The 26,503-nt window shown below is 39.4% G+C and overlaps 2 protein-coding genes across 2 annotated transcripts; both read left to right on the forward strand.

The window, feature by feature from the left end:
* Positions 1–347: 347 nt before the first annotated feature.
* Positions 348–5,481, forward strand: LOC112173490 (carbonic anhydrase 2). The gene is made up of 9 exons (XM_024311127.2): positions 348–443; positions 998–1,060; positions 1,317–1,454; positions 2,018–2,066; positions 2,168–2,284; positions 2,557–2,610; positions 2,711–2,796; positions 2,892–2,979; positions 4,989–5,481. The coding sequence occupies exons 2-9, from the start codon at positions 1,017–1,019 to the stop codon at positions 5,175–5,177; spliced, it is 765 nt and encodes a 254-aa protein (XP_024166895.1). The 5' UTR covers positions 348–443; positions 998–1,016; the 3' UTR covers positions 5,178–5,481.
* Positions 5,482–14,428: 8,947 nt separating this feature from the next.
* Positions 14,429–15,806, forward strand: LOC112171018 (SKP1-interacting partner 15). The gene has a single exon (XM_024308264.2). It carries the CDS (start codon positions 14,537–14,539, stop codon positions 15,614–15,616), a length of 1,080 nt encoding a protein of 359 aa, XP_024164032.1. The 5' UTR covers positions 14,429–14,536; the 3' UTR covers positions 15,617–15,806.
* The last annotated feature ends 10,697 nt before the right edge of the window (positions 15,807–26,503 follow it).

Consider the following 26,503-nt stretch of genomic DNA (forward strand, 5'->3'; position numbering starts at 1 on the left):
GTTGAAACAAACGCCGATGTTGAGTGAAGACCTAACTTAACAGTTTAACCTAGCTCAGTGGAACTTTGAATTTGGCAAGAAAATTGAAAATCCTTGAGAAGGGAGGCTTTAATTAGGGTTTAACATTAATTGGTTGCAGATAATAAATTCTTGTACAAATATGAGAAACAAAACATGCATGTGAAAGATGGTAGCTAGGATTAGGACTAATTTTGTTTTTCACCATTGTCATGACTTGTGGTCCAACATTGGTGCTTTAATTTAGTTTCTCGTGGTGCAATAATTCAAAGAGGAAAAGGTGCCCACGTAATTGAAGAATAGTGTTGCTCTACCTAGCTTGGTGTATAAATAGGCCCTTAACTTGCTGCAAAGGGGGTACACAGAAATTCGATCTTAAATTTCAATCTTTCATAGAGAAGAGAGTAGTCCTTCGAGTTCAAAACGTACGTAGGATTATTTTTCTTTCTAGCTAGCTTAATTAGTAGAGAAAGGCTCCTATCTCTATGTATCGTTACAACTTTACACTTTTGGTTGGTTAATTTTCAGTGTGTGTGTGTGTGTGTGATAGTTTGAGCAATTAGGGACGGTACTCATTTGTTTTGACAACTTATCAATTTTATTTCTGACATACTCTCTTAATCCTTGTAGAAAGATTGATGGTGACATTTAAGTATTATGGATTTATGGATACCCATTTGCTGTCTCTATGATATTATTGCATGCATTTTCAAAATACGTACAATATTTGAGTAGCTATACATGCATGCGTGAGGTTCTTTAATTTTCCCAGCTACTGCTTCATTCATGAAATATCAGGGTTGAGTTCATAAAAATGATTTGAAAAGAAAAGAAAAGAAAAGAAAAATAAAACAATAAAATTAGCCAATTGATTTTAGTTGAGCTGAACATTTTGATTGTATAAATAAGCATATACAGAAAAACTACTTTACTGTTCTCCTAAATTCTATAGCTCAATACTGATTCTTTGTATTTGCAGAAAGAGAGTGGTAGACGAAATGGCTAGCCAGTTGGCAATTCATCGTTTGAACAAGTTCCTCAGGTATACCTAGCTACATACTTATTCTGTACATTATGGATAAGCCTAGCAGAGCCACAAGCATTTTGGATAACTGAAGTATTTTCATGGTCTTAGAAACCGAATGGTGACCCAAATGTCTTTGTGGTCAATCTCCTCTTAGATCTGAACCAAATGGGGATTGAGCGAGATTAATCTCTGATCATTAAACTAGTAAAATGGGTAAAATACTAAAGTACTGGTTTGGCATTTTTAACTACATATATATGATCGCGTGCAGTGAGAAGGAGGACTTGGATGAAGTGGCTGCTGCCAAAATTGACAAACTAATTGCTGAGCTGCAAACGCCCGGTGATCATTTTGATCCGGTTCAAACGATTGTAAATGGGTTCATGGACTTCAAGATCCACAAATTCGAGTACGATGCCACTATATATATGTATACATGCGTGTGTGTGTATATATGTATACATATATGTGTGATATATGCGCGCACACACACACACACATATATAATACATACATATATACATACAATACACACACTGAGGCTGGATCAGAAGAAGACGTCTGCAAAGATACAAAATTGCGGACGTCCATCCTCAGGAGTCGACGGCGGCGCTGTTCTTGCCAGAAGGAGATCACGGGCATCTCGGACGGCATCACCATCAAGATGAAGGCCAAGGTAATCAAGGTTGAAGGTCCGGATGGCAAGCTAGCTCGTCACCCGAAACTTCAAGCACCATCAAGGTTGACTTCGAACTCGTAGCCGACGAGTCCATCGGCAAAAAGAGGCTTAAGATCGAGGCCTGATCTCCGTCTGGCAAGAGCAGCACCGCCATCGAAGCCTGAGGATGGACGTCCGCACTTCTGATCCTCCGTGTGTGCGTGCGTGCGTGTGTGTATATATATTATCTTGAACCATATATATACTTTCTGATCTCTAGCTAAAATACCTTCCTTTTTGTGCTTATCTTGCAGCAAATATCCATGTCTGTTCGACAAGCTTGCCTTAGGACAAAGCCCCAAAGTATGAAACTAGCAGCGCTTTACTAGTAGATTAAGCCAGACTTAATAATCTGATTGAAGTCATCAACAACTTGATTAATGTTTAAATATACTTGAATGCAGTTTCTGGTGTTCGCATGCTCAGACTCTCGAGTGAGCCCCTCTATTATCCTTAACTTTAAACCTGGGGAGGCCTTCATGGTTCGCAACATTGCTAACTTGGTTCCTACATTTAGCCAGGTAGTTACTTTAGCATCTAAATCAGTCAAGTTATCAATCATTCTAATCAAATTTTGGAAGCCAAACCCGGTAGGATTTTTTATGTCGAAAGCCGGCCCCCTATAAAGGGATTTTCAGTCCTTTGCGAGCTACCTGAATAAAAAAATAAAAAATAAAAACTTTTGGTTAGAAGGGGAATTTGATTGCTAATAAGTTATCTTTATAGTATTAATCGCAGAGAAGGCTACTCTATATGTATGTATTAATCTTAATTTGTTGTATGTATTTCACAGCTAAGATACTCGGGAACTGGAGCAATTATAGAATATGCCGTCACACAACTCAAGGTGAAAATGGCAAAAGCCAAAAGAACTTTATATCTATTGATTATGCATGTTATCAAAATATATATTGATGTGTGCTGACAATAAGAAGAAAATTCTATAGGTAGAAAACATTTTGGTTATTGGGCATAGTAAATGTGGTGGGATACAGAGGCTTATGGAACATCCAGAAGATGGCAGTGTTCCCTTGTAAGGCTCTCTTGTTTATCATAGTAATATTCCTCGACGACAACTTTGTTAATGGTGTCTAATTTTGGGTTCACCGATCTGATTGAAATTTGCAGCGACTTCATAGATGACTGGGTTAAAATTGCCCAGGATGCCAAGGATAAAGTTAAAGCAGAGGGAGGAGGACATGAGGCTTGTGCTAGGGTAAGATACCCTTCTAAAATGAAACTCTTTAATTATACTGCTACGGTATTACCTCATCTTGGCTTAATTACCATCAGGGCCGGCCCTGTGAGTTTAGAGGCTCAAGGCAGGAAAAAATTTGAGGCCCCAAAATAAATGCTCAAACATTACAAAAGAAAATAATATCTCAATTTCAAAGTATCTCTGAAATATGACTCGTCTTGCATTTTTAGATGCAAAGGTACTAATCAAATTTACATAATCAAGTTTTCCAACAATATCTTTTTCAATAGATATCATAGCCAAACCACTCAATCTCTCTTGTGACATAGTAGACCGAAGGTAAGATTTGATCAATTTCAACTTTGAAAAACTTCTTTCTGCAGAGGCAACTGTGACTGGTATAGTTAGCAAAATCCTATAAGCAATCCAAGCATTTGGATAACAGCCATCAACTTCTTTTATGTAATTCAACACATCAATAGCTCTTTTTGTTTCATTGGGTAAATCTTCACTCAACATTCGTAAGTCCTGATATAGATCATCTTCATTAAGATCAGAAATCTCGCCATGCTTTAATAAATTTGTAAGGTTAGCACAAAAACTCTTCAAACTATCTCTATCTGCAGACCTTAACTTGTCCAAATCAAACAAAAGCCCAAAATTCTCTTCAAAAGTCTTAAATTGCTCAAACCTGGTTTAGAAAAAAAGAAGAAGATGAAGTTCAATAAACTATATAAACATGTCTCACCCAAAACAACGGCTTCTCTGCTTGGATTCTCTTTGCTATAATCTGCTTAGATATCATTAAGTTGGATAAATCAAGTGGTAGGTACAGAGTTGTTCAATTTGAAGAAACTCACAGCTATGATCTTGTAATACAAGAGTGTGCTCACAGTTACTTGGTCAGTGACATGGTCAGTTACGTGACCAGTTACATGACCAGTTACAGTTACTTGGTCAGTGACATGGTCAGTTACTTGACCAGTTACATGACCAGTTACAGTTACTTGGTCAGTGACATGGTCAGTTACGTGACCAGTTACATGACCAGTTACTTGGTCAGTGACATGGTCAGTTACGTGACCAGTTACATGACCAGTTACTTGGTCAGTGACATGGTCAGTTACGTGACCAGTTACATGACCAGTTACTTGGTCAGTGACATGGTCAGTGACATGGTCAGTTACGTGACCAGTTACATGACCAGTTACTTGGTCAGTGACATGGTCAATTACGTGAACCCCTAAAGAATATCATATAGAAAGCCTCAGGCATATAGCAAATTTTCAACAGAGAATGAATGAAACAGAGACGAAAGTTGAAACATGCATAACTGATAACTCTAAAATCCCTAAAAACAAAGATGAAACAAAATCATTGTTCATTGTTCTGCAATATCTTAAATAGTTCACAAGTCTTAAATTTTCAATAAATGTTATAAATCATGATTTCATAATTACATGTTTCAAACCAAAATTGAAAAGGAATGGAATACAAGAGGCCAAGAGCATCAAAAACACAAATAGAGAACGAAAAAACCAAAATTTCTTCAAAATCGAAAATAAAAACCTTCAAAGATCTTACCTTTTTGCGTTTTTGGAAGATAAAATCAACTTTTCAGTCTCTTGAATTTACTTTTTCATCTGATCCTCTCAATCACAATTGGATTTTCGATAGCCACCGAGGAAACCTTCTGAGATGTTCAATTATAATTGGATTTTTGTCTTGGATTGAGAAAGTGCTTCAAAAACTTGAACTTAGAAAGAGGAAAATCATCTCCTCTCTACTGCTTTGCGTCTCAATCTGATAGAACTATGGAAGTATTGAAAACAGAGGGTCATGTTGCGTGTACGAAGACACAAAGTGGTTTAGATTGATTTTTTTTTTTTTTTTTTTTTTTTTTCTGCAGGCCTACATAATAAAAATTGTTGAGGCCCCTAAAATATGAGGCCCTAGGCTTGGGCCTGCTTCGCCTAGCCTCAGGGCCGGCACTGATTACCATCCATAACTGAAACAAATTTTTGCAGGAAGCTGTAAATGTCTCTCTGGAAAACCTGCTAACTTATCCTTACGTTCATAAGGAGGTATCGGAAAGAAAAATAGCACTTAGAGGTGGTTACTATGACTTCGTCAATGGAGTTTTCGAGCTCTGGGAGAAACACGAATCTCACATTTCACCCCCCATGATCATTCCGCCTCCACAATTAAAGATGTGAAGTACGTAGTTGAACTACCGGATATTCAATCTCTTGCATAATAAGCATTATACGTACCTTGCTACGTACGTAGTTGCAGTTCAATTACCGTATTACGTGTGTATTTGCCACTTTGAATTTCTGTTTATTTTTATTTTTATTTGAAGTGAATAAGTGACACTAAAATAAAGCAAATGAGCCCCTGGCTAGACTAGCAGTACTGCTTCATAATTGTATGTCATGGTTTTAAATTTGTGGCAATGTTTATGTAATATTGTTCCTTGTAGTTCAACTACCGGAAATTCAATATATATGTATTTATGCATCCTCTTTGTTAGAAGGAATTTGTGGCATCTTTATTGTTAAAAGACAAACTCAAACAACAAATTCTCTTGGATCTGATATATACAAGAGTCAACATATAATATACAAAAAAAAAACACACCCGATGGGTGTGGATAATTAATTAAATGTATATGAGAAAATTTGTCAAAAAAAAGTGGGGAGTTACTTACCACAGATAGTGGGAAAGTTTTTATGGGTGAAATGCACATAGTGGGAAGTAGACCTGGGCACGGGCCAGGACCGCATGTCATTTTGCTAGGCCCGGGACCAAGCCCGTTTTATTCGGGCCGGGCTTAAATAAAGTTTTGCAATTATAGGGACCATGAAGGCCCGGACCGTAAATGAACGGGCCAGTCCTTCCGGGTTTTCGGGCCCAAAAGTCCAATTTTGACATTCTTCATTTTCCCCACAATTTCACATTACATCGAATCACGTGTCAGTCGCACTAGCTGCCAGCTCACTATCATCACCGCCCTCAGATTGGCCGGAAGCCACCACCAACTACAGTTGCTTCGGGTTCCATTGCCAAAGACCCAAAGTGATTAAAGGCTTCCGGTTAGTTTTCGAAGAAGGCTTGGGGTTTCGAGTTAGTATCGAAGAAGACCAGAAGGGATTGAGGGCTAAGGATTGCTGGGTTTCCTCCAATTGGGGTTTTCGAATTCGAAATCGGGAAAGCTAGGAATTGGAGGGCTTTGAGTGGGTTCGAGTTGATCGAAGAAGGCCAGAAGGGATTGAGGGCTAGGGATTGCTGGGTTTCCTCCAATTGGGGTTTTCGAATTCGAAATCGGGAAATCGGGGTTTTCGAGCTGCTAAGGAAAACTGGGAAGGGTTCTTGTTAAGGGCTTCGAAGGGTTCTTGTTGGCGTTGCGAAGGGAATCGAAGAAGAAGGCTGCAAATTGCCAGTTTAAGAAGGGGTCGGGGTTGGGGTTGTGTTTGAGCCCAAAAGTGATTTTGGCAAGATCCTTTAGTGGATTTAGCACAGCAGGCCGATACCTGCGGCCCAAAAATAAGCCTACTTGAGTTTGGGTTACAGCTTCACCCATTCCGTAATCCATAAGGAAAATGAAACCTTATTGGAGTCAAGTAGCAGAGATTGATTAGGGAACTTCAATCAATAGTCCTTCTGCAACAAGGAACAGTCGAAGACCTAGGTATAAATACTAGAATTCGAGGACATAACAAAGCCCGGTCTCTAAAATCAACTAATCCCAGCGATTACAAAGCCTCCTCAGAGCAAACCTTCAATCTCGTTGAAACCCGGTGACCGCGCGCCAGTCCTAGTCTCTCCAAGAGCCGACTGTCAGCATTACTAGATCAACCCGGCGACCGTTCTTCCAGTCCTAGTCTCCTCACGAGCCGACTGCCAGTGCTACTGCCATAGATACTACCAGCGAAGCAAGGGTAACGCCCTCGCAACCCAGCGAAGCTAAAGATACACTTTAGCAAACCCCGTGCTTTCTCAAGATTTCCCAGTGATTGCTCTGCTCAACCTGCAACGTTGAGTATCGATTTGGTGACCGAAGAGATCACACCCAAAGTCCTTATCCGTAAGGCAGAAGTCCTTTCCCAAAAGGCTAGAGAAGAAACCTGTGGCGAGGTTGGTGCTCTCCTAGTCCACAACGCTCGAAGAAGTCAGGTCAAGGGACTACCCCGACGACTGCACCCCACGGTGCTGGCACGCCTGCGCAATCACACGCTCAAAAGAGACAGTTTTCAAGCCAACTGGTTTACGCGTCAAACAGGTTGCATTTGGGAAAGGGTTGGGAAAGGGTCGGGGTCAATTTCCAAAAGAAGGCTGCGAGTTTAAAGGGTCTTAGTCAAGATAATATACCTAGAGATGTAGGGTTATTAGGTTATATGACTTCGGGCTTTTCTTCGAGCTTTCAGCCTTATGACTAACAGGGTCCGGGACCAGCCCGTTTAAAAGCAATTGGTCCAGGCTTTCATTTTTTGTGTTTTTTTTTCTTTCTCAAAGCCCGGCCCAGACCTGAAGGTCCGGTTTGATTCTGTCCGAGTTTTTGGGCTAAAATGCCCACCCCTAAATACAAACAACATTAACATAGGCCCAAAAAACCGAAAACAAACACAAGCAGAAACACAAAGTCAGTCACATCACTACGAACAACCATCGACGGGAAGACCATAGCCGCTGCACTGCTGGAAAGAAACAAGCAACAAACGCCATCTAGATCAAAAGGTCGAGGAAGAAACCCAAGACAATTTCTATGCACCCATCCACCCAGAGAGCAGTACTCTCATCACTTCCACCATATCAAAAAATTTCTACCAAGAAGACAACTGCCTCCATAGAGGCCGGTTGAAAGGAACAGGTGAGATCCGACAAAGGATTGAAGAGACAGGTATCGAAAGGGTACACAATCTCTTGTTGCATCACCAAGTGCACAAGTGGGCAGATCCCACTTTGAAGTTTGAACAAGGCTCTGAAGATCAAAGGAACAGACCATTACAGAAAGATTAAACAACCAGATGAAGAGCGAAGAATCTAGAAAAAGGAAAGTCATGAACGAGGGATGAAAGACAGGAAGGGGGAAAAAAGACAAAGGAAAAACATACAACCGAAGGCGAAAAACATGAAAGGGGAAAAAGAGGAAGTGAGCCCATGATCGAAGACTAACTCCGGGCAAAATCGCTCACGGAGGGCAAGGAATGACGCCATTGACTCTCAAGGTGTCGAGAAAAAGCAAACCCAGTAACCCACTGATAGAGGAATTGAAAAGGCTAGTGTTGTAATATTTTCAAAGAAAAAAAGAATCCACTTACGCAATTGTTGGTTCAGCTTAAATTAAGTGGACTTAGATCAATGAGCTGCATTAGCTTGTATAAAAATACTGAAGATCATGATGATATGATAAATTTTGGTTTTTTTTTTTTGGGTACCTATTCACATATGTAATGACCGAGTTCCAATTAGAAAAAGAAATAATTTCATTTAACCACTTGGTAGTTTACATAGAAAACAGCTTTAGTTCGTTGCACTTCTAATTTCATTATCAATGTGTTTAAGTTGATACTGTTTGATGGCATCTCAATCGTCATGGAAAATATTCGACAAAGAGTGGTTATTGGCTGGCTTTGAAAATTGAGAGGGAACAGATGAGATTAGGGAGGCGGCTCCTGTTATATCGGATTATTGGAGACATCTATGGAAGCTTAAACTTCCTCCAAAGATGTAACATTTTTTGTGGCCGTGTTTTATGGGTTTCTTACCATGCAAAAGCATCTTTATTTAGAAGGAGGATAGTTCAGGATGCGGTATGCCAGAGATGTCAATTAACAAGGTGAGGAAACGCCCTAGCACGCAACTTGGAGCTGTCTGTATTGTGTTGCGGTGCTTTAGAGGGCGGTTTTTATGCTAAGCTGCATCCAAGTCAGTCTACTGTTTTCCCTTCTTTAATTCAACATGCTATGAGTGTTTTGTTGGAGGATGAATTAAGGCTCTTCATACTAATTTTGTGAGTTAATTGGAAAGAGCAGAATGCTATTGCATATATAGAGAGCAACCAAAATCAAGCCAACTGTTATATGAAATGGCTGCTGCAATATAACAGGGCATACTTGCGATGGAAGCAATGAGTGTGGTTAGTAGTGGTGCCGATGGTAGTGTGGTTCAGAGGACTGGACCAGGGGCGGATCCAGGATTGAAACCTTGGGCGGGCTGGGATTTCTTAAACAAAATAAATATATATATATATATATATATATTATAGAGAATCTCGACAGTGCGAGAGAATTTTATTAATTTAAGAAATCGACCCAACAAAACATAGGCTTTTCGAATACTATCACGCTCATTCACTGGATATTTCTATATGGCACAACGTAATCCAGGATCACGTTCAAGAGCATTGATATTATTTTGTGGTTCAGGAATGGAAGGTTGAGGTTCAACATCAATATTTGGAGAGGATATGGAAGGTTCAGAAACCACATTTGAACTTGAAGACTCAACATTTGTTCTTTTAAACCATGAGTCAATGAATTTTGATCACTTCGGTTTTGGCTCATGATTTGACATTTTACTCTAACACCTATAAATTAAGAAATTAACTTTGAATCAACTACTTTTCATAATAACTAATTTAACAAAAATAAAAAACCACAATATAAGCCACAATGATATATATGCACTGATGCACAATGAAAGGAAAAGTAGCAAATAGGTTGGTTCAATGAAACCGCTTGACAATTGACACAAATCAATTACAATTCAGTGACAGATCACAAATGTGTTCCCATTTCATACAATCATACCTCCATTTATATAGTCAAGTTCTCCAGTCGTCAGACCCACTTAATCAATTAATCAAACATTCAAACCCACTTACCCCCATCACATTTAACCCACATCAATTAAATAATAAAATGATAAATTGCAGATTTGCAACACAAGGAGAAGGATAGAACGCTCAACACTGCATACCAGATTTCTAGACGATGAGACAAAGAGAATTTGACCGCAAGTCCGCAACCTTCATTCTTCAATGAGTTCAATCCACGAAATCTTCACCTGAATACAACCTAATTTCACATCAATCCTTAAACCCTATAAATTGCCCCAAATTGATGTTGATGTCTTGATCTCTGAGAGACGTGGAGAAGCCGAGAATGCTAGAGCTATAGATTTGCAGAAGTTTAGAGGAGGAGGAGGACTGGAGGAGCCGACAGCCGAGAAGAGAAGATTAATCAGATTAGCGAACTGGAGGCTGGAGCATAGTCGAAGACTTGAAGTCGATTAGTCGAGTGAACAAGAAAAAAAAATAGGACGGGCTTGGGCTGGAGTGCTGGACAATACCCAACTAAAAAAAAAAATGCATACATCTAATTTTTTTTTTTAGCCCAAAATTCTCGGACGAGCTTGAGCCCCACTTATAGTGTAGATCCGCCCCTGGACTGGACGGAGGTGGGCTCCTCCCTCTTCTGATTTTATTAAAATGAATTGTGATGGCTCGGTCTTCCCCTAAAGGTGCTTATGTGGGAGTTGGCACTGTCTTTAGGGATGAGGGATCATTTGGTTAGGGCGGTGGGACTGAGATTGAGATTTAACTAGCAAAAGTCCTCGCGCGATGCTGCGGGATTTGTTGTTGTTAATAATTTTGTATGTAAAGCTCTATTGATATGAACAATTGGGAGGAAAAGAATAATCAAGTGGTGCTTGAAATTGATTTGTCACTAAGTCAACCAATGTTAAATTGAATTAGCTCCAACCAATCTGTGAAGTCTTGTTACCCATCTAAAGATCTTAGTTATCTCTGCAAGAGCAAGGGAAAAGGCTGAATTAATACAGTGCTTTAATGTGTACATGTATATATCACAACACAAATTTTGTTTTAAAACTACAAAATCAACTCATGGCACAAAAAGCTATATCATCTAAATATTAGAGAAAAAAAAAAACAATACCACAACCTATACCAAATAGGAACAATCTGCAAACAATCAAATCATTACTTGTAGATTGCTAAATAGATATATATACACAACATAACACAAATATATAGACACTCATTCCATAGAACACATCCATACAAATATATACATACTCATTCAAACGCAAACTCAAACCCAAATTACTTTGACCTACATGCTAATATACAAAATAGACCAAATTTAGAAACACAAAACTCAATCAAAACTACAATTTTAAACAACTCATACAAACTAAACAACAATTTGAAACAGTTCCTAATAGAATCCCAAGTAGAAAGGCACATTAATAAAACAATACCAGAAAAGAATGAAAACAAAATAATTGAAGGAATGAAATTTTGTGCTCCAATAATCAATTCTCAGTTTTCTCTTGTACAAACTGAGATATTTTTTTCACCAAGCATGACTGAAACTCCAATACAATTAAAAGAATCTAATTCTAACTTCTAAAAGCATTGAAAAAGAGGAAACATTCGATCAAACAACACACTTTCACAATGAATGCAAAGAAACCAAATCAATTTGCTTTTCCAGAACTCTTCTTCCTTGTGTCTTAAAAGCAGACCAGTTTACTTATGTCAAGAACCTTATCTCCAAAAACCCAAATCAGTTATCCAATTTCCTAAAGCAACAGTCCTTTCCCTTGAAAAAAATCCATGAGTATATTCGGAAATTTCATTTGAATCAATCATATTAACCAACTCTTCAATTAAGCATAAACACAACTGAGTTACCGAATTTAACTTTCAACAAACCCGGAATCAAAATTATGAAATTGGAGAATGAAATTCAATCACCCAAGGAAACCCCCAATTCAATAACCCTAACCCTCAAAGCTAATCAAACAAAATTAAGGCCCTAAAATCACAACCCAAACGCAACAAAATTCAATTCCCGATTTCCGAAATCAACAAATCACGTACGTTTTGGTTCTGGGTTTCTCAAATTTTATCAAAAAGGCTCCCTTCATTTTCTGTTTGAGAAGAATCGGAGAAAAAATCCAAAAGCCCCAATTAGGAAAAGCCAAAAGTACAATCAATCAAAGATCGTATCGCCCAACAGTGATGAGAGATAAAAAAAAACAATAATAATAAAATTTAAAAAAATTGCGACCCCAAACAGACTCAGACGCAGATACCTCTTCTGAAACAAATCCGGCTCAATCACTTCTCTCTCTCTCTCTCTCTCTCTCTCTCTCTCCTGCAACAAAGATCAATCACTTCTTCTTTCCTCTCAGACTCTTTCTCTACACAAACAAATAGAAGTTCTCAGTAATAACAATTGGCAACAAAGCGTTCCGAAAGGCAAACCCGCCACTTCATTGATCACTCTCATGATGAAGAACAACTAACCTCGTGCTGAGATGAATATCACCTCTCTCTATCTCCATGTCTCACTCTCTCACTCTCTCTCTCTCTCTCTCTCTCTCTCTCTCTCTCTCTCTCTCTCTCTCTCTCTCTCTCTCTCTCTCTCTCTCTCTCTCTTCGGGCAAAGCAAAGAAACACACCTGGACTTCCCCGAGGTCTCGATTGTTCTTGATTTCTCTTTGGATTGTTCTCTCTTCGTGGAGCAAGGAAATTGAGCCACGCGGAAAGCCTCGGACGCCAATAAAGGCGTACACTTGTCGGGGCAATAAGGTAAAAAGCCAAAGAGAATGCAGGGGCAAAACAGGCAGGTCACTGTATTACTATTCATTCAACAGTACCATTCTCATTTTACTTTTATATATGTATAATGTTGCACCATGTACTACTGAGTTGTTTGCAATTAAGGTTGGCTTGGATTTTTTTTTTCTTTTAAAATGGCTGGTTAAATGTAGTAGCGCAGTGTGATTGCATGGAAGCTGTTAATTTACTTTCTAGGGAGGAATATTGTTTATCAAGTGATGGAGTTGTAGACTGGAAAATCCGTAAGCTAATGGATAGGCTTCATATCCCAAGTATTGCTTTTGTTCCTAGAGAGTTAAATAGGGCAACTCATGCGGTTGCTCAATATGAAGCCCGGCTTGAAAGGCATATTAGTTGGTTAGGATTGGGCCTAATTGGCTCATGTAAGTCATTGATGATGATAGTCTCGTAATTAGTGAAAGTAATGGTAGGGAAGTGTGCAGTGGCGGAGCCAGAATTTGATGTCAAGTGAGGCACTCACAAAATATCAAAACTCCATAAAAGAAAAAAGAACTTCATTGACAAATAAAAGGAAGAAAAAATAATCCAAAATGATATCTTTTTAATTGTCTAAAGCAATTTGTCAATAACTCTATTAAAAGTAATTCAAAACTAGTGTTAATGTCCAAAACATAATATATATTGTATATAAAAGATAAATGTTCAGACCAAAGAAACAAAAATATACAATGTTCATACCAAAAAACAAAAAACAAAACAAAAGCTATCCATGTATGGCTTCGAACCCAAGACCTAAATGTTGACTATTGATCAAGCTTCCACCATGCTAGAACATTCACAAAACATAAATGGAGAACTGGAATGTATATAAATTTACTGGGTCACGGGACCCAGTAGGCCCCATAATGGCTCCACCACTGGAAGTGTGTAGTGGAGCTACCTCTACATCTGATTCTTCCTTAATGTAATTTGCTTTAGTTTTTAATAAAACTTCTCATTCTCAAAAAAAAAAAAATTGATACCAATTGATTAATGGGCAAGTGTTATAATTAGTCCACGTGATTCGGGGTCATGGTTACTCTTACCTTGTGGTTTCAAAATGTCTAATGTTAATTTTGTGGTTTGTGAAAGTAATTAATCTTGGTCCAATAGTTAACTTTCATTCAACTTTGTCAACTTATGTGCACATCACGTCTTTTTTTTTTTCCTTAACTTTTAGAAATGAAAAAAGTCTCGCCAAGAAGCAGGAAGCTTTTGAAAATTCAAGCAAAGGTTTTGAATCGCAATCTTGCAATTAATTGCGATGATGAAATATTTTTGGCTAGACAATGGCCCATAAATGAGAAAAATCTGATAGAGGGCCTTATGACCCAGGATAAAATTCCCTAATGATAATTGATCTATAGGTTGCTTTCAGAATAAAGACCATATATATGTGTTATTTATTGTGATTCATATCGGGTGCTAACCGTTGAATATACATCTAACAGTGATTAAACATACTTTTTTTAGTCAGTTACTAATCATATGAACATGCTTTTTTTTTTCTTTTTTTTTTTACTCTTTTTTTACCCGTTATAAAGAAGATCAAAGAGTTTCACTTCTGCCCCCATGGTGACTCGAACCCATGACTTCGTACATAAATAGTGGGTGTTCTAATCAGATGAACATGCTTGCGTTAAGCATTTAGCAATCTTGACGGAGTAAAAGATCAAATTTTTTATTTTATTAAAGTCTAAAAGGTCGAATTTGCAAATATAATTTTCAAAATTAACATAATTTTTTGAAAAAAAGAAAAAAAAAAAAAATGAGGTCTTTGTTTCACACGTGCCGGCATCCCCAAACAGAAACAAAGTCTTTTCATTACAAGCAAAGTCGTCTTCTCACTTTCCCCTCTGTGTCTCTCTTTCTGTCTCTGCATATTCCGATCCAGTTCTCCTCCTCCGGCGGCCCACCACCATGGAGTCTCTCCCACAAGACGCCCTCCACCTCATCTTCTCCCTCCTCCCCCTCCCTCAGATCATGATCTGCCGCTCCGTCAGCAAGCACCTCCACCAAGTCCTCACCTCCCCCTCCTTCATCCACCTCATCTCCACCCACTCTCCTCCCCTCCGCCTCCTCGCCCTCCGCCCTCCCCACCACCGCCACCACCACCTCTCCTCCCCTCCCTCCCTCCACGTCTTCGACCCCGACCTCCACCGCTGGCTCCGCTTCCCCCTCGATTTCCTCCCCTTCTGCTCCCCCCACCCCGTCGCCTCCTCCTCCGGCCTCCTCTACCTCTGGGCCGACTCCCCCGACTCCACCAAGTCCCTCGTCGTCTGCAACCCTCTCACCCGCCGCTTCCTCACCTTGCCTCAGCTCGGCTCCGCCTGGTCAAGGCACGGCTCCGTCCTCGTTGACTCCGCCACCCGCGTCATGGTCCTCACCGAGCTCGCCGCGCTTTACTTCTCCGGCGGCGCCGGCAACCACTGGCTCAAATTCTCTTCCAATCTTCCGTCCAAGCCCCGCAGCCCGATCCTCGTGGCCGACTCGGTCTTCGCGCTCTGCGACGTCGGCTCGCCGTGGAGGAGCCAGTGGAAGCTCTTCGCGTGCACCATTTCGAAGCTGAGGAGCTCGCAGACGTGGACGAGGCTCGAGAAGCTGGAGTGGGGGGACGTGTTCGACATTTTGAAACGGCCTCGTTTGGTTCGCGGAAATGGGAGCAAGATCTTGATGGTTGGGGGATTGAAGTCCTCGTTTTCGCTGAACTCGGCCTGCTCCACGATTCTGATACTGAGGCTGGATTTGGATAGCTGGGAGTGGGACGAGGCGGGCCGAATGCCGGTGGATATGTTTAAGTGTTTTCAGGAGTGTAGCAAGTTCAAGGTGTTTGGTGGCGGCGACAGGGTTTGTTTTTCGGCTAAGAGGTTGGGGAAGTTGGCTTTGTGGGACAATTGTCCGGGGAAGGCAGAGTGGCGGTGGATTGATGGCGTTCCCGGAAGTGGCGATGGGCTTTGCAGGGGGTTTGTTTTCGAGGCCAGGCTCACCACATTGCCTTGATCAGTTGAGTGAAGGTTTCAGCTTGTGATACCGGTTAGAGGTTGGTACTTGTTCACTGAAAAACACTCCAATGTTGTTGTATTATTATCATTGAATTCGAGAACCTGTTGTATTGTTATTTGAATTTCTTAATGCTAATCTACAGAATTCTATGTCTCAGCAAATGGCTTTATGTATTTTGCTTCTCTTTTCTCTGCGATTAAGTTGGTGAATGATCTATCTGTAGCTATGTGAAACATTAATTCAAGTAAATAAGATGATAATGGAAGAAGAAATGCGTATTGGTAAAAATATGACAATAGGAAAAACGAAGTCAAACTTTTTCTCTACTTTTGTTCAATATGTCTACACTAATAGTGATTAATCCTTTGATAGTGCATGATTGTGGGATTGTTCCTTAGTTTCAACTAAGGCGGCAGCATCCTAGCTTAACTATATGTAGTTCTGGGATACATTAAGGCCTCGATTGGTTCACAGAAAGGAAAGTACTTCCTTTATCTTTCTCATGAGAAGGGAAATGAAATTTCCCAAGAATTTTCTGTTCCGGTGATTGGTAACATTAAGATAGTTATCAAAAAAGCTTGTAATAATAGAATAAGATAATGTGTTGTGAGTAATAAATGCATGGAAAAGAAAAGAAGGGGGTGGGGGGGGGGGGGGGGGGGAGTGATTCCTTTGGTGTTTGGAAGGAACCACTTCCCCCTTATTTTCCCTTCCTTTAGGAAATTATTTCCTTTCCTTTTATATCCCAAATGCACATTTTCTTATGCTTACTTTTTGCGAACCAAACGTGACCTAAGTCCTTGTTGGTCACTTTCTTCTAACTTCTTAGATGACATTTATTTGATTTTTCTTTTGGTTATTAGTACTCTATATTACCCAAATAAAAAAAGGGGTCTTTGACCCAAAGCACTAAAATGAGTCAAAATTATCCCACTTACCCCAGTAACAGATTTTTATTCTCACTAAACCCAATTTGAAGCAAAATGACTATTTTACCCTCAACTTAATTACTAAACTACAGTCACTGCCAAACTCTCTCTCTCATGATCTCATCCCACCGGTGTACGATCTCTCTCTCCTCCCTCTCTCTCTATCATCCCTCTCTCCTCCCCCTCTCTCTTTCCTCCAACGTGAACTCTCTCTCTCTCTCCCTCCCTCCCTCCCCCCCCCCCCCCCCCCCCCCCCCCAACGATGTCGGCATGTCCAGGACCAAGCCTCAATCCGCCATGGCCTGCACGTCGTCAACGCCCTCCCTCCCCCCCCAACGATGTCGGCATGTCCAGGACCAAGCCTCAATCCGCCATGGCCTGCACGTCGTCAACGCTGGCAGTCAATGGCAAATCAACCAAGTTCATGCAACCGTGAAGGTGCAGCCAGCGATCGTTTGCAGCCCAGAAGCCAGCGATTGTCGTGAGGCGGCACCATGGATCGTGCAGCTCCAATAAGTCAGCTTGAAGACGCTGCTGAAGATGATTCCGGTCCCGGGTCTGCAACCGGAAGGAGAAGATGAAGTGGGTGCCCAGATCATTTTTCTGGGTGCCCAATTTTTTTATTTTTTGGTAAAATGAGTGCAAAATATTATTTTTTTTGGTAAAATGGGGCAGAAGGCCCAGTAAGAAAGAAAGAAAAAAAGTTTTATTGGGAAGCAACAGATGTTTTGAATTGATATAATCTCTTCGTTTTTTTTCCTTAAGCAACAAAAGTTTTATTTGTCTAATTTTACGAGATTAATTCTCATTCCGGCGACCGAAAGTTCTATTAGTGGCAATAGATGTTTATTGGGGGCCAATACAGGTTTATTCAGGGGGCAATAAACCTCTCCGGCCCCATATGAGATCTACAACAACCTCTTTGAAGACTTTCTGCGAGGTTTCATAAACTTCTATTGCCCCCCCCCAATAGACGTCTATTTGGGGGCAATAAACCTTTCCGGCGACCTATGAGATATCCGATGACCTCTTTGGGGATCTCCGGCGAGGTTTCTAGAGAAGTCCGGTGGGCGGAGGTCGGTGACCAGATTTCGATGAAAGTTGGCTGGAATACGGTGACGGGAATCCTGCGGCAGGTGAACGGGCTCCGGCGAAATCTCCTATGGAGTCTCTCTTCCATTTTCTCTCACTCTAAATAACAAAGAGGTGAGGGTTTAATAGTGTAAAAAAAAATTAATGGGGTATTAGGGAAGACTTCCTTAAAGTGTTTTGGGTAAGCAGGAATTAAAAAAACTTAATGAGATAAGTGAGAAAAATAGCATTATGTTGCTTTCTCTTTCTGTAGTTTGCTGTTGTTTTCATTTACCATTCTGTGCTACAAGTTGACAACAAGATTTCTGACTGATCTGGCTTAACTGTCCGACACACTTTAGTAAACAAGAAGGTAATGAAAAAGGAGCTTAATGGAAGTTTCTTGTCCCTTGGGACAAATAACTGATGCCTTTTTAGTATTTGATCATATTTTTATACTTTTAATGATGAATGTACTATGCTAATATATCAAAAATTATGGATTGGAGCTTCAGTTCTTGGCGGGTCAGTTTAAGTATGCATTACTACTTTGCCTGTGGCAATTAGTTAGAAGCTAACGACATGCAAACCATTTATGGTTCCTATTGGTTATACCATCAAAAGCAAAAAAGTGGGTCAAGTTGATGTAAGCATCATATTATTGGTTATACCATCAAGAGCAAATAGCATTTCTATTTGGAGGGGGAACAAGTAGCAGCAATGAATTGTACCTCTTAGTCTCTCTTATTATGAAGTAATTATTGGGACTGACAGGAGTACAATGGCTAAAATCTGTATACTTTGGTTTTTCGTGAATGTGAAACTTCTAGGAAGATGTCTGGAATCCATGCGCAAATGGTAAGAGCATTCAAAATGGGATCTCTTTATTCTGATGCTTGGCTTCAAATGTTGGCTGAAAACTTTTATTGCTCTAATTTAAGGTTTTTTTTATTATTATTTTTTGAACTGATTGTGAGTTTATGACTACGGTCTTATTGTTTCCATTCTTCCTACATGTACTTGATGTACCACTGAAAGGATTAGGACCTTTTACAATGGATTTTCCATCAGAATTTCTGCTTATGAGCTGATAATCCATTCTGATATCAGCGCATTTGTTTGGTTTGTCGTTTTTCTGCACTATGTTTAGGTCCTTGCTTTGAGATTAATTTTTGCAAGTAAAAGGGGTACACCACCAGTCTACCACACCTTTTGGAATTAGGGTATCATGACATACTCAAGGTTCCCAGCTTCTGACGTGGTTATATTACAAGCCACCGATCCAACATTCTATGCATCTCGCTTAAGCTGGATCTTCTTTCTTTTGGCAAAAGTTCATTGGGATAATCTATACAGATTGTTATGAATGAATACAGATGGCTAGGTTAGGTGAATCTATAGCGCCATTTTGTTTCCTCAACTTTAATTGTTAGTTGCTGTTGTTAATTGGGATAAGCTGTTCATAGGAACTCATTCTCATGCTAGTTATAAAAAAGGAGTACTCAATTAGGACCCCAGGAGCTCAATTTATGCAACTGTGCTTACTTTGCATATTTATGCTATAAGGATTTTAGGTGTTGTCTAGAGATGTAATTTGGGGTTTCACTTTTGCTGATCTTACAATTTGAAGCATCCTATATTGAGTTGCAGTCTTTCTGCTTCTTCAAACCGATGGAATGAAGTCATGAAGCCATTTGTAGATTTGAGTTATAGTTGTGATTTTTTCACTTCAGTTGGATCTCAGGTTCAATGAGTCTCCCACATAAGACTCTAATTAGTCTGTCATAGTAATCCAACTTAAACACTCGATCGGGCACACCATGCAGGTGAGCTGGTGAGGACCTTGTTACTTACCCTCAAATGGCATGGTCCAATTTCTGAACTGTTCTCGAGGACTAGTTAAGGTACACCGTACGCAGTATTTGTCATGTTTCCCAGTTTGGAAAGATCCTGATACTGGCCAAACAAAAGTTAGAACCTGATTATCTGTTCAAAAAGCGTACATATGTGTTTGTATTTGGCCTGGCTCTCTGAGCCTGCTGATCATTTTTTTCTTCAACTAGTTACCACTTGGATTACTTTCGGGTTTGAAGTCTCCGTTCTTTTGTTATACTGAGGTCATTCTTTTATTTATGAAAGCTGGCTAATATAATCCCCATTTGGAAGTCTCAAGTCAGTTCATCACCATTACTTGTTGATTTCTAGCTCTTCATTCGTTACGTTAACTATTTTTTGTGCAACAAAACTCAAACTCAGCCTCTGCACCAATTCTCTGGTCATCGCTTCATCTACCCCTTTGCTCCACTTTGTGATTATGAAACTTTTGCCGTTTCCACCTTTGGACTTTTGTTTTGCCTTCCATCATATCATCTTTTGAGATTCTGAAGTCACGGAGAGTCCACTCCCGCCGGACCCAGTTCCGCCATCATGAGATGTGCAGAAATCATGATAGGACCCAGTTTTCACCAAAGTTCTCGCCCTAATTCAGTGAACGTCAATGGAATGGAGAAGGGTACCCCTCCGAATCCATTTGGAAATTCTATATGATATCCACCAATATACATCAACTAGCTTCCATTTCTGGGTTTTGAAGGTGACATATTCTATCAAATCAGACATATTCTATCAAATCAGTTGGGGTTGCAAGCAGAGACTTGTGACCAAAAAAGGAGCAGAGATACTGATATGCAACGATTTAGCTCAAATTAGTAGTCGATTACATTTTTTTCTTCTTCTTTTGATCGAGATTATACGGTTTCTCAAATGTTTCATATGCTCATAGACTAATCCGTATCGGGAAATCATCTCAGAAAGGTTAATTTGTCCTGGCCACCAAGTATAGATTGAGATTTAACTCCTATTAGCATTGGCGGGTTTTGAAACCGGGTGTAAGAGTTCCACACCTGGAGGCTCTTACCAATTCGACCACCTGTAGTGGTTTAGTAGTAGATTACATAAACAACTTTGAACTGTTGATGGGTATGGATCAACTACTGTCGTGCATGAGCGATTGATGCTAGCAGTTCGTGTGGGAAACAAACATCGATTATTCGGTGCATGTTAACATTGCACCACTAGAATGTGATCCCTCCCCTTTGAACATTATGGGCACAACATTTTCCTTTTTCCCTTTTAGTTTGGCGTTTGCGTTAGTTAGTGCAGCATGCATATGAAGGTTCCAAAACACCTGATCGATGTAGTCACCAGTGCTCTGTGTGCTGAAAGATTCAGGCACTTTGTCAATCTATCCCATTGATTGGTACATTTTTTTGGCACAATACCTTTCGCTTTTAATGGTGTTAATTCAAGGCCAAAATTTTAGTGTTGTGAATATCTCAGACTCTTAGAAGCAAATTAGAGTTAAAACTTTCTACTGCCCCGGGCCGTCTCAAGCCACCGGCTCCCGGGGGCCTCTAGAGCTTCTGTATATATGTTACAGATCAAAGAAGGGTAATTTGCTTGTACACACAAAGCCTGCTTCATTTACTTTTTTTTCCGGCCCTCGTCACTAGGAGATTAATTCCTTTTTGCAGAGGATTGGGCAAGTACTCATGCATCCAATATTTGATTGGGAGCCCAGCCCAGGTCTCAATTCCCTATTCCTTTTTGCTGATACGAATTTGCCTGTATGCTGATCTCTACTTGTGCTGAGAGGATAATCAAGGTATGAGTAACAGATTTTATTATTATTTTACATTTAGATAAGTTGATTTTAAGGAAAATATATAGAAAGAAAATCATAGGGTGCAAGATTGTTATACGTGCTGTCATTCCAAACTAAAAACAGTGATGAGCAGAGAAAATTCCTATAGAAATCTGTAAAGTAACATGACTATCAAAACTTCTACTGATATCAAGAAAGTTTTATGGACTTTCTAGTACTAATTATTTATAGTATCATAAGCCTGTTATAATTATACTATGAAAACAGCTACATGCCTGTATATATATACCTGCTTGAAGTTCTTGAGTTTTGAGTTCCTATGGGATTGATGCAAGCTGAACCAAAACCCATCCAAATGTGTGCCCATCACTTCCTCACATTCCTTCCTTTCATCCATGCTAGACTCCTCAAAATTATTATAAATGCATCTTTCTCCAGTCTATCTACCTATCTTTCTCTAATCATCATCAATCTGCTCCCCCGCTTCAAACAGAGTGTGAGTCTGATCTCTAGCTAGCTAGCGACTAAGCATATATATGACAATAATTCATGCATGTTGTCTGACATGACACATTTTTTTCTTCTTCGAATTAAAAGGGAATACAGATATATTCGAAGTGAAAGAAAAGCTATATATTTATTACTGGGCAAGAGGAATTCCAGGCATTAGATTATATATAACCATGCACAGTCGATTTGTTGGAGTGTGAAAGAAAAAAAAACAAAATTAGGTTTATATATATTGAACTCAAATTCAGAATTTGTATGAATTCAACCTAGATCTCTAAATTACCGAACTTTCTTAGCAAACAGGCACATGGAAAGTGATGTAGAATTAGGGGAAGACAATGAAGATAATAAACAAAACAATTCACTTGAACATTCAAATTCCCACAAATTTGGTGTATTTCAATGAGTAGAGAATGACTCACAGCTGATGCTTTAAGAGAACCCACAGATTGTCTCCATATGGGATTCTAGGAACAAACCCAATTTCAATAGGCTCCATCCCATAATCGAGACTGGAACAAACAGAAAAGAAACATGAACTCAAACAACCAACCAAAACAAACTAATCTTGCAACATGAACTCTATGATGTTCAATCATATTTGTTGTGGAATCAAGTCATCAACCCAACCATTGTCACACAGAACACACGTTATTGTGCAGGGCTTTAAGTTTGACACTAATATAAAAAGGTTGAAATATATATATATATATATATAGCAATGTTTTAAAAGGCTGAGGCGTAGCCGGGAGAGCCTCAGCAAGGCGTTTGCCTTGAGGCGTAAGGCGTAAGCCTTACGTATAAATTATCTGTATTCGCGTATAGAACTAGTCTTATATATAGAACATGTATTGTAACCAAATAAACATTATAAATTGTCATCCATTCATAATAAACAAGTACTAAAACCATATGATTCAACAAAATCACCAAACCTAAAATAAATCCCAAGATATAAAGTTGAAAGACCAAAGAACAAGAACAATTATTGAAATCAACTTCAGTAATCAAATTAACTAGAAAGTTTTTTTTTGCATATATGTTTATGGTTGCTCTGGTAGTAACCGTACTATAATGCTCGACTGCGCTGGTCAAATGTGGGAACCCCAAAAGCAGTTGTCAAATTTGGGAAGGAAACAGGGGAATAGAGTTGGGTTTTGAGCAAACTACATTAGTAACACTAGTCATGGTTTTAAAAACAGTAAAGGGCAATGTTATTATACCTTGGCTTTGAGGATGGTTCCGTCAGCAAGATGCACCAGCAGGAAGTTCACTTGCAAGGGCTTCCAACAACAACTTCCTTTTCACACAACGATTTTCATGGTCTCCATTGCCGATCCGAATTCAACACTAAACTCGCCGATCGGATTCTATAACCGGAGCTCCAATTCGCCTCTTTCGATCGATCTGTGCATGTGTGAGAAACTGAGAATCAGAGACAGACAGAGAAATGAAGGAAAGCAATATGAATGGGAGAGAATGAGACTGAATTCGAATGGGAGCCAAATAAACACGAAACAACCAAAGAAAGCAATGAAAGTTGAGAGAAAAGCAAGATCGTACCTCCTTCTTGTTCCAATTCTTCAAAAAACATATTATTGCTCTTCATGATTAACTTTTCGAGTAAGGGATTGGGTCTTCAGAGTGAAGAGTCGGGAGGAGGCTGGAGGAGGCTGTTGAGGGATTTGGGGCTTCGCTCGGGCATAATACGCGACCTAAATGAATATCAACCCTCAAAACACCAAAACGACGTCATTTTGGTGTGTTAAAAAAAAAAAAAAAAAAAACTTTCAGGCGTACACGCAGCACGCCTTAAGGCGCGCTTTCTCCGCCTTCCACGCCTCCATCTCCGCCTGCTGCGCCTCTACGCCTCATCTGGAAAACGGACTCACTTTTCTTCACACCTCACGCCTTTTGCGCTTGAAGGCGCGCCTGACGCGCGCGTTTTAAAACACTGATATATAGACACACACACACACATATATAAACCAACCAGTAGCAAAAAAACAAAAAACAAAAAAGGATAAAAAATTCCTAGGTAGCATCATAATCAAAGAAATTAAATCAAACTACGAAAATGTGGAGGGACTGGAATTGAATTGAAAGAGTGATTCTTACTTATCCCGTCTCTGCCTGCAGAAATTTAGTACCCAAAATACCACAAATTGACCAAATCTAGAAACAGGGCCGCAGATCTTGTTTCGATCTGTTGCTACTTGTTCTACAAGGGACGTATATAGAGAAAAGTAAGAACTTTAGAGGAGAGAAAGAATAAGAAGCGCAGCGAATCGAAGAAGCTTCAGCAATATACTATAAATTTAGGGAGAGATGGAGAAGAAGAGGACTTACCGTGGAGTTTGATTCGCTGAATCAATTCATCACTTTTGGCTCAATTTGCTGCTGAGTTTGAGTCAGAGAGAGAGAGAGAGAGGCAGTGAGAGAGAAAATATGGCGAAGCTTTGAAGATGTGGGAGACACATAGGGATCTCTCGAGTTGGGAAGATATGTTGACCGCAAAAGAGGCTGGGAAGAGAGAATGGAGACGCTAAAAGCAACTCTATTGGCTCAATGTAATTGTTAGAAAAGGATGAGGACATAATAGGTCATTTGGTAAATTTCATTAAACATACACTGTTCACTCCGTGTTTTCCACAGAAGCAGAATCCAAAAGTTGGGCTTTGGCTGCTTCTCACTTTTAGTTTCCGTGAGAAGCTGCTTTTAGTTTCAGTGAGAAGCTGCTTTTGGTCCAAACCAAAAGCAGCTTCTAGAGAATTTACCAAACACCATACCATAACCCCAAAGCCAGGTCCAAAATCAATCCCAAACTGGGCCTATAAATAGTATATATACATGTTGTTTGCTTATACAAACAAGAAATGGTGCGCTGCTCCAGCGGAAGTGAAGGCAGTCCGCTTATGGTTTGAATTTCACTTCTTCTTCTTCTTTTTTTTTTTTTTTTTTTTTCAATCAGTGCAGGGCCTTAAAATCAAACCACCCTCATCCCTAGTTTCACCCTTTCAGTTTTTATTTTTATTTTTTCTCTAATTACTTAAGTTAATTTTTATTGGACCTCGTGGCGCAGCCCACTGTTTTTCTTTTTTTCCTTTTCCGTTCCTTTTTCCATAAGAATAACTATTCCCTTTCTTTCTTCGTATGGAAAACTGACCCAAATTAAACTTGATTATGACAACATTATTTGTCCTTTTGCAACTAAAAATGCGAGACGAGCAAGACTTCAGTGATACTTTGTAAATTTAAAGGCGTGATGGCCTAGCTTCTCACTGTGTTCCAATCATAAAAAAATTTGGGTTTTGCAAATTCAGAAATTTATTTGGTGTTAGAGGGAAGTGATTCATATGGTGTTTGGAAGAAACCACGTCCCCTTTATTTTCCCTTCCTTTAGGTAATTATTTCCTTTAATTTCCTTTTATATCCCAAACGCAAGAACATGGCCTAAGTCCTTGTTGGTCACTTTCTTCTAACTTCTTAGATGACATTTATTTGATTTTTTTTTTTTGGTTGTTAGTACTGTATTACCCAAATAAAAAAATGGTCTTTGACCCAAAGCACCAAAATGAGCAAAATTATCCCACTTACCCCAGCAATAGATTTTTATTCCCAGTAAACCCAATTTGAAGCAAAATGACTATTCTACTCTCAACTTAATTACTAAACTACAGCCACTGCCACACTCTCTCTCGCTCATCCCACCGGTGTACCATCAAAAGCAAAAAAGTGGGTCAAGTTGATGTAAGCATCATATTGGTTATACCATCAAGAGCAAATAGCATTTCTATTTGGAGGGGGAACAAGTAACAGCAATGAATTGTACCTCTTAGTCTCTCTTATTATGAAGTAATTATTGGGACTGACAGGAGTACAATGGCTAAAATCTGTATACTTTGGTTTTTCGTGAATGTGAAACATCTAGGAAGATGTCTGGAATCCATGCGCAAATGGTAAGAGCATTCAAAATGGGATCTCTTTATTCTGATGCTTGGCTTCAAATGTTGGCTGAAAACTTTTATTGCTCTAATTTAAGGTTTTTTTTATTATTATTTTTTGAACTGATTGTGAGTTTATGACTATGGTCTTATTGTTAATTTCCATTCTTCATTCATGTATTTGATGTACCATTGAAAGGATTAGGACCCTTTACAATGGATTTTTCATCAGAATTTCTGCTAATAATCCGTTACAATGGGTTTTACAATGGACCCTTTACAATGTTAGCTGATAATCCGTTCTGATATCAGCGCATTTGTTTGGTTTGTCTTTTTTCTGCACTATGTTTAGGTCCTTGCTTTGAGATTAATTTTTGCAAGTAAAAGGGGTACACCACCAGTCTACCACACCTTTTGGAATTAGGGTATCATGACATACTCAAGGTTCCCAGCTTCTGACGTGGTTATATTACAAGCCACCGATCCAACATTCTATGCATCTCGCTTAAGCTGGATCTTCTTTCTTTTGGCAAAAGTTCATTGGGATAATCTATACAGATTGTTATGAATGAATACAGATGGCTAGGTTAGGTGAATCTATAGCGCCATTTTGTTTCCTCAACTTTAATTGTTAGTTGCTGTTGTTAATTGGGATAAGCTGTTCATAGGAACTCATTCTCATGCTAGTTATAAAAAAGGAGTACTCAATTAGGACCCCAGGAGCTCAATTTATGCAACTGTGCTTACTTTGCATATTTATGCTATA

This window comes from Rosa chinensis, chromosome 6 (genome assembly GCF_002994745.2).
Source record: "Rosa chinensis cultivar Old Blush chromosome 6, RchiOBHm-V2, whole genome shotgun sequence".
NCBI lineage: Eukaryota > Viridiplantae > Streptophyta > Magnoliopsida > Rosales > Rosaceae > Rosa > Rosa chinensis.

Coding starts and splice junctions, on each gene's coding strand:
- LOC112173490 (XM_024311127.2), top strand. CDS start 1,017: ATGGCTAGCCAGTTGGCAATTCATCGTTTGAACAAGTTCCTCAG. Junction 1,061..1,316: donor CGTTTGAACAAGTTCCTCAG/GTATACCTAGCT, acceptor GATCGCGTGCAG/TGAGAAGGAGGACTTGGATG. Junction 2,067..2,167: donor CCTTAGGACAAAGCCCCAAA/GTATGAAACTAG, acceptor ACTTGAATGCAG/TTTCTGGTGTTCGCATGCTC.
- LOC112171018 (XM_024308264.2), top strand. CDS start 14,537: ATGGAGTCTCTCCCACAAGACGCCCTCCACCTCATCTTCTCCCTCCTC.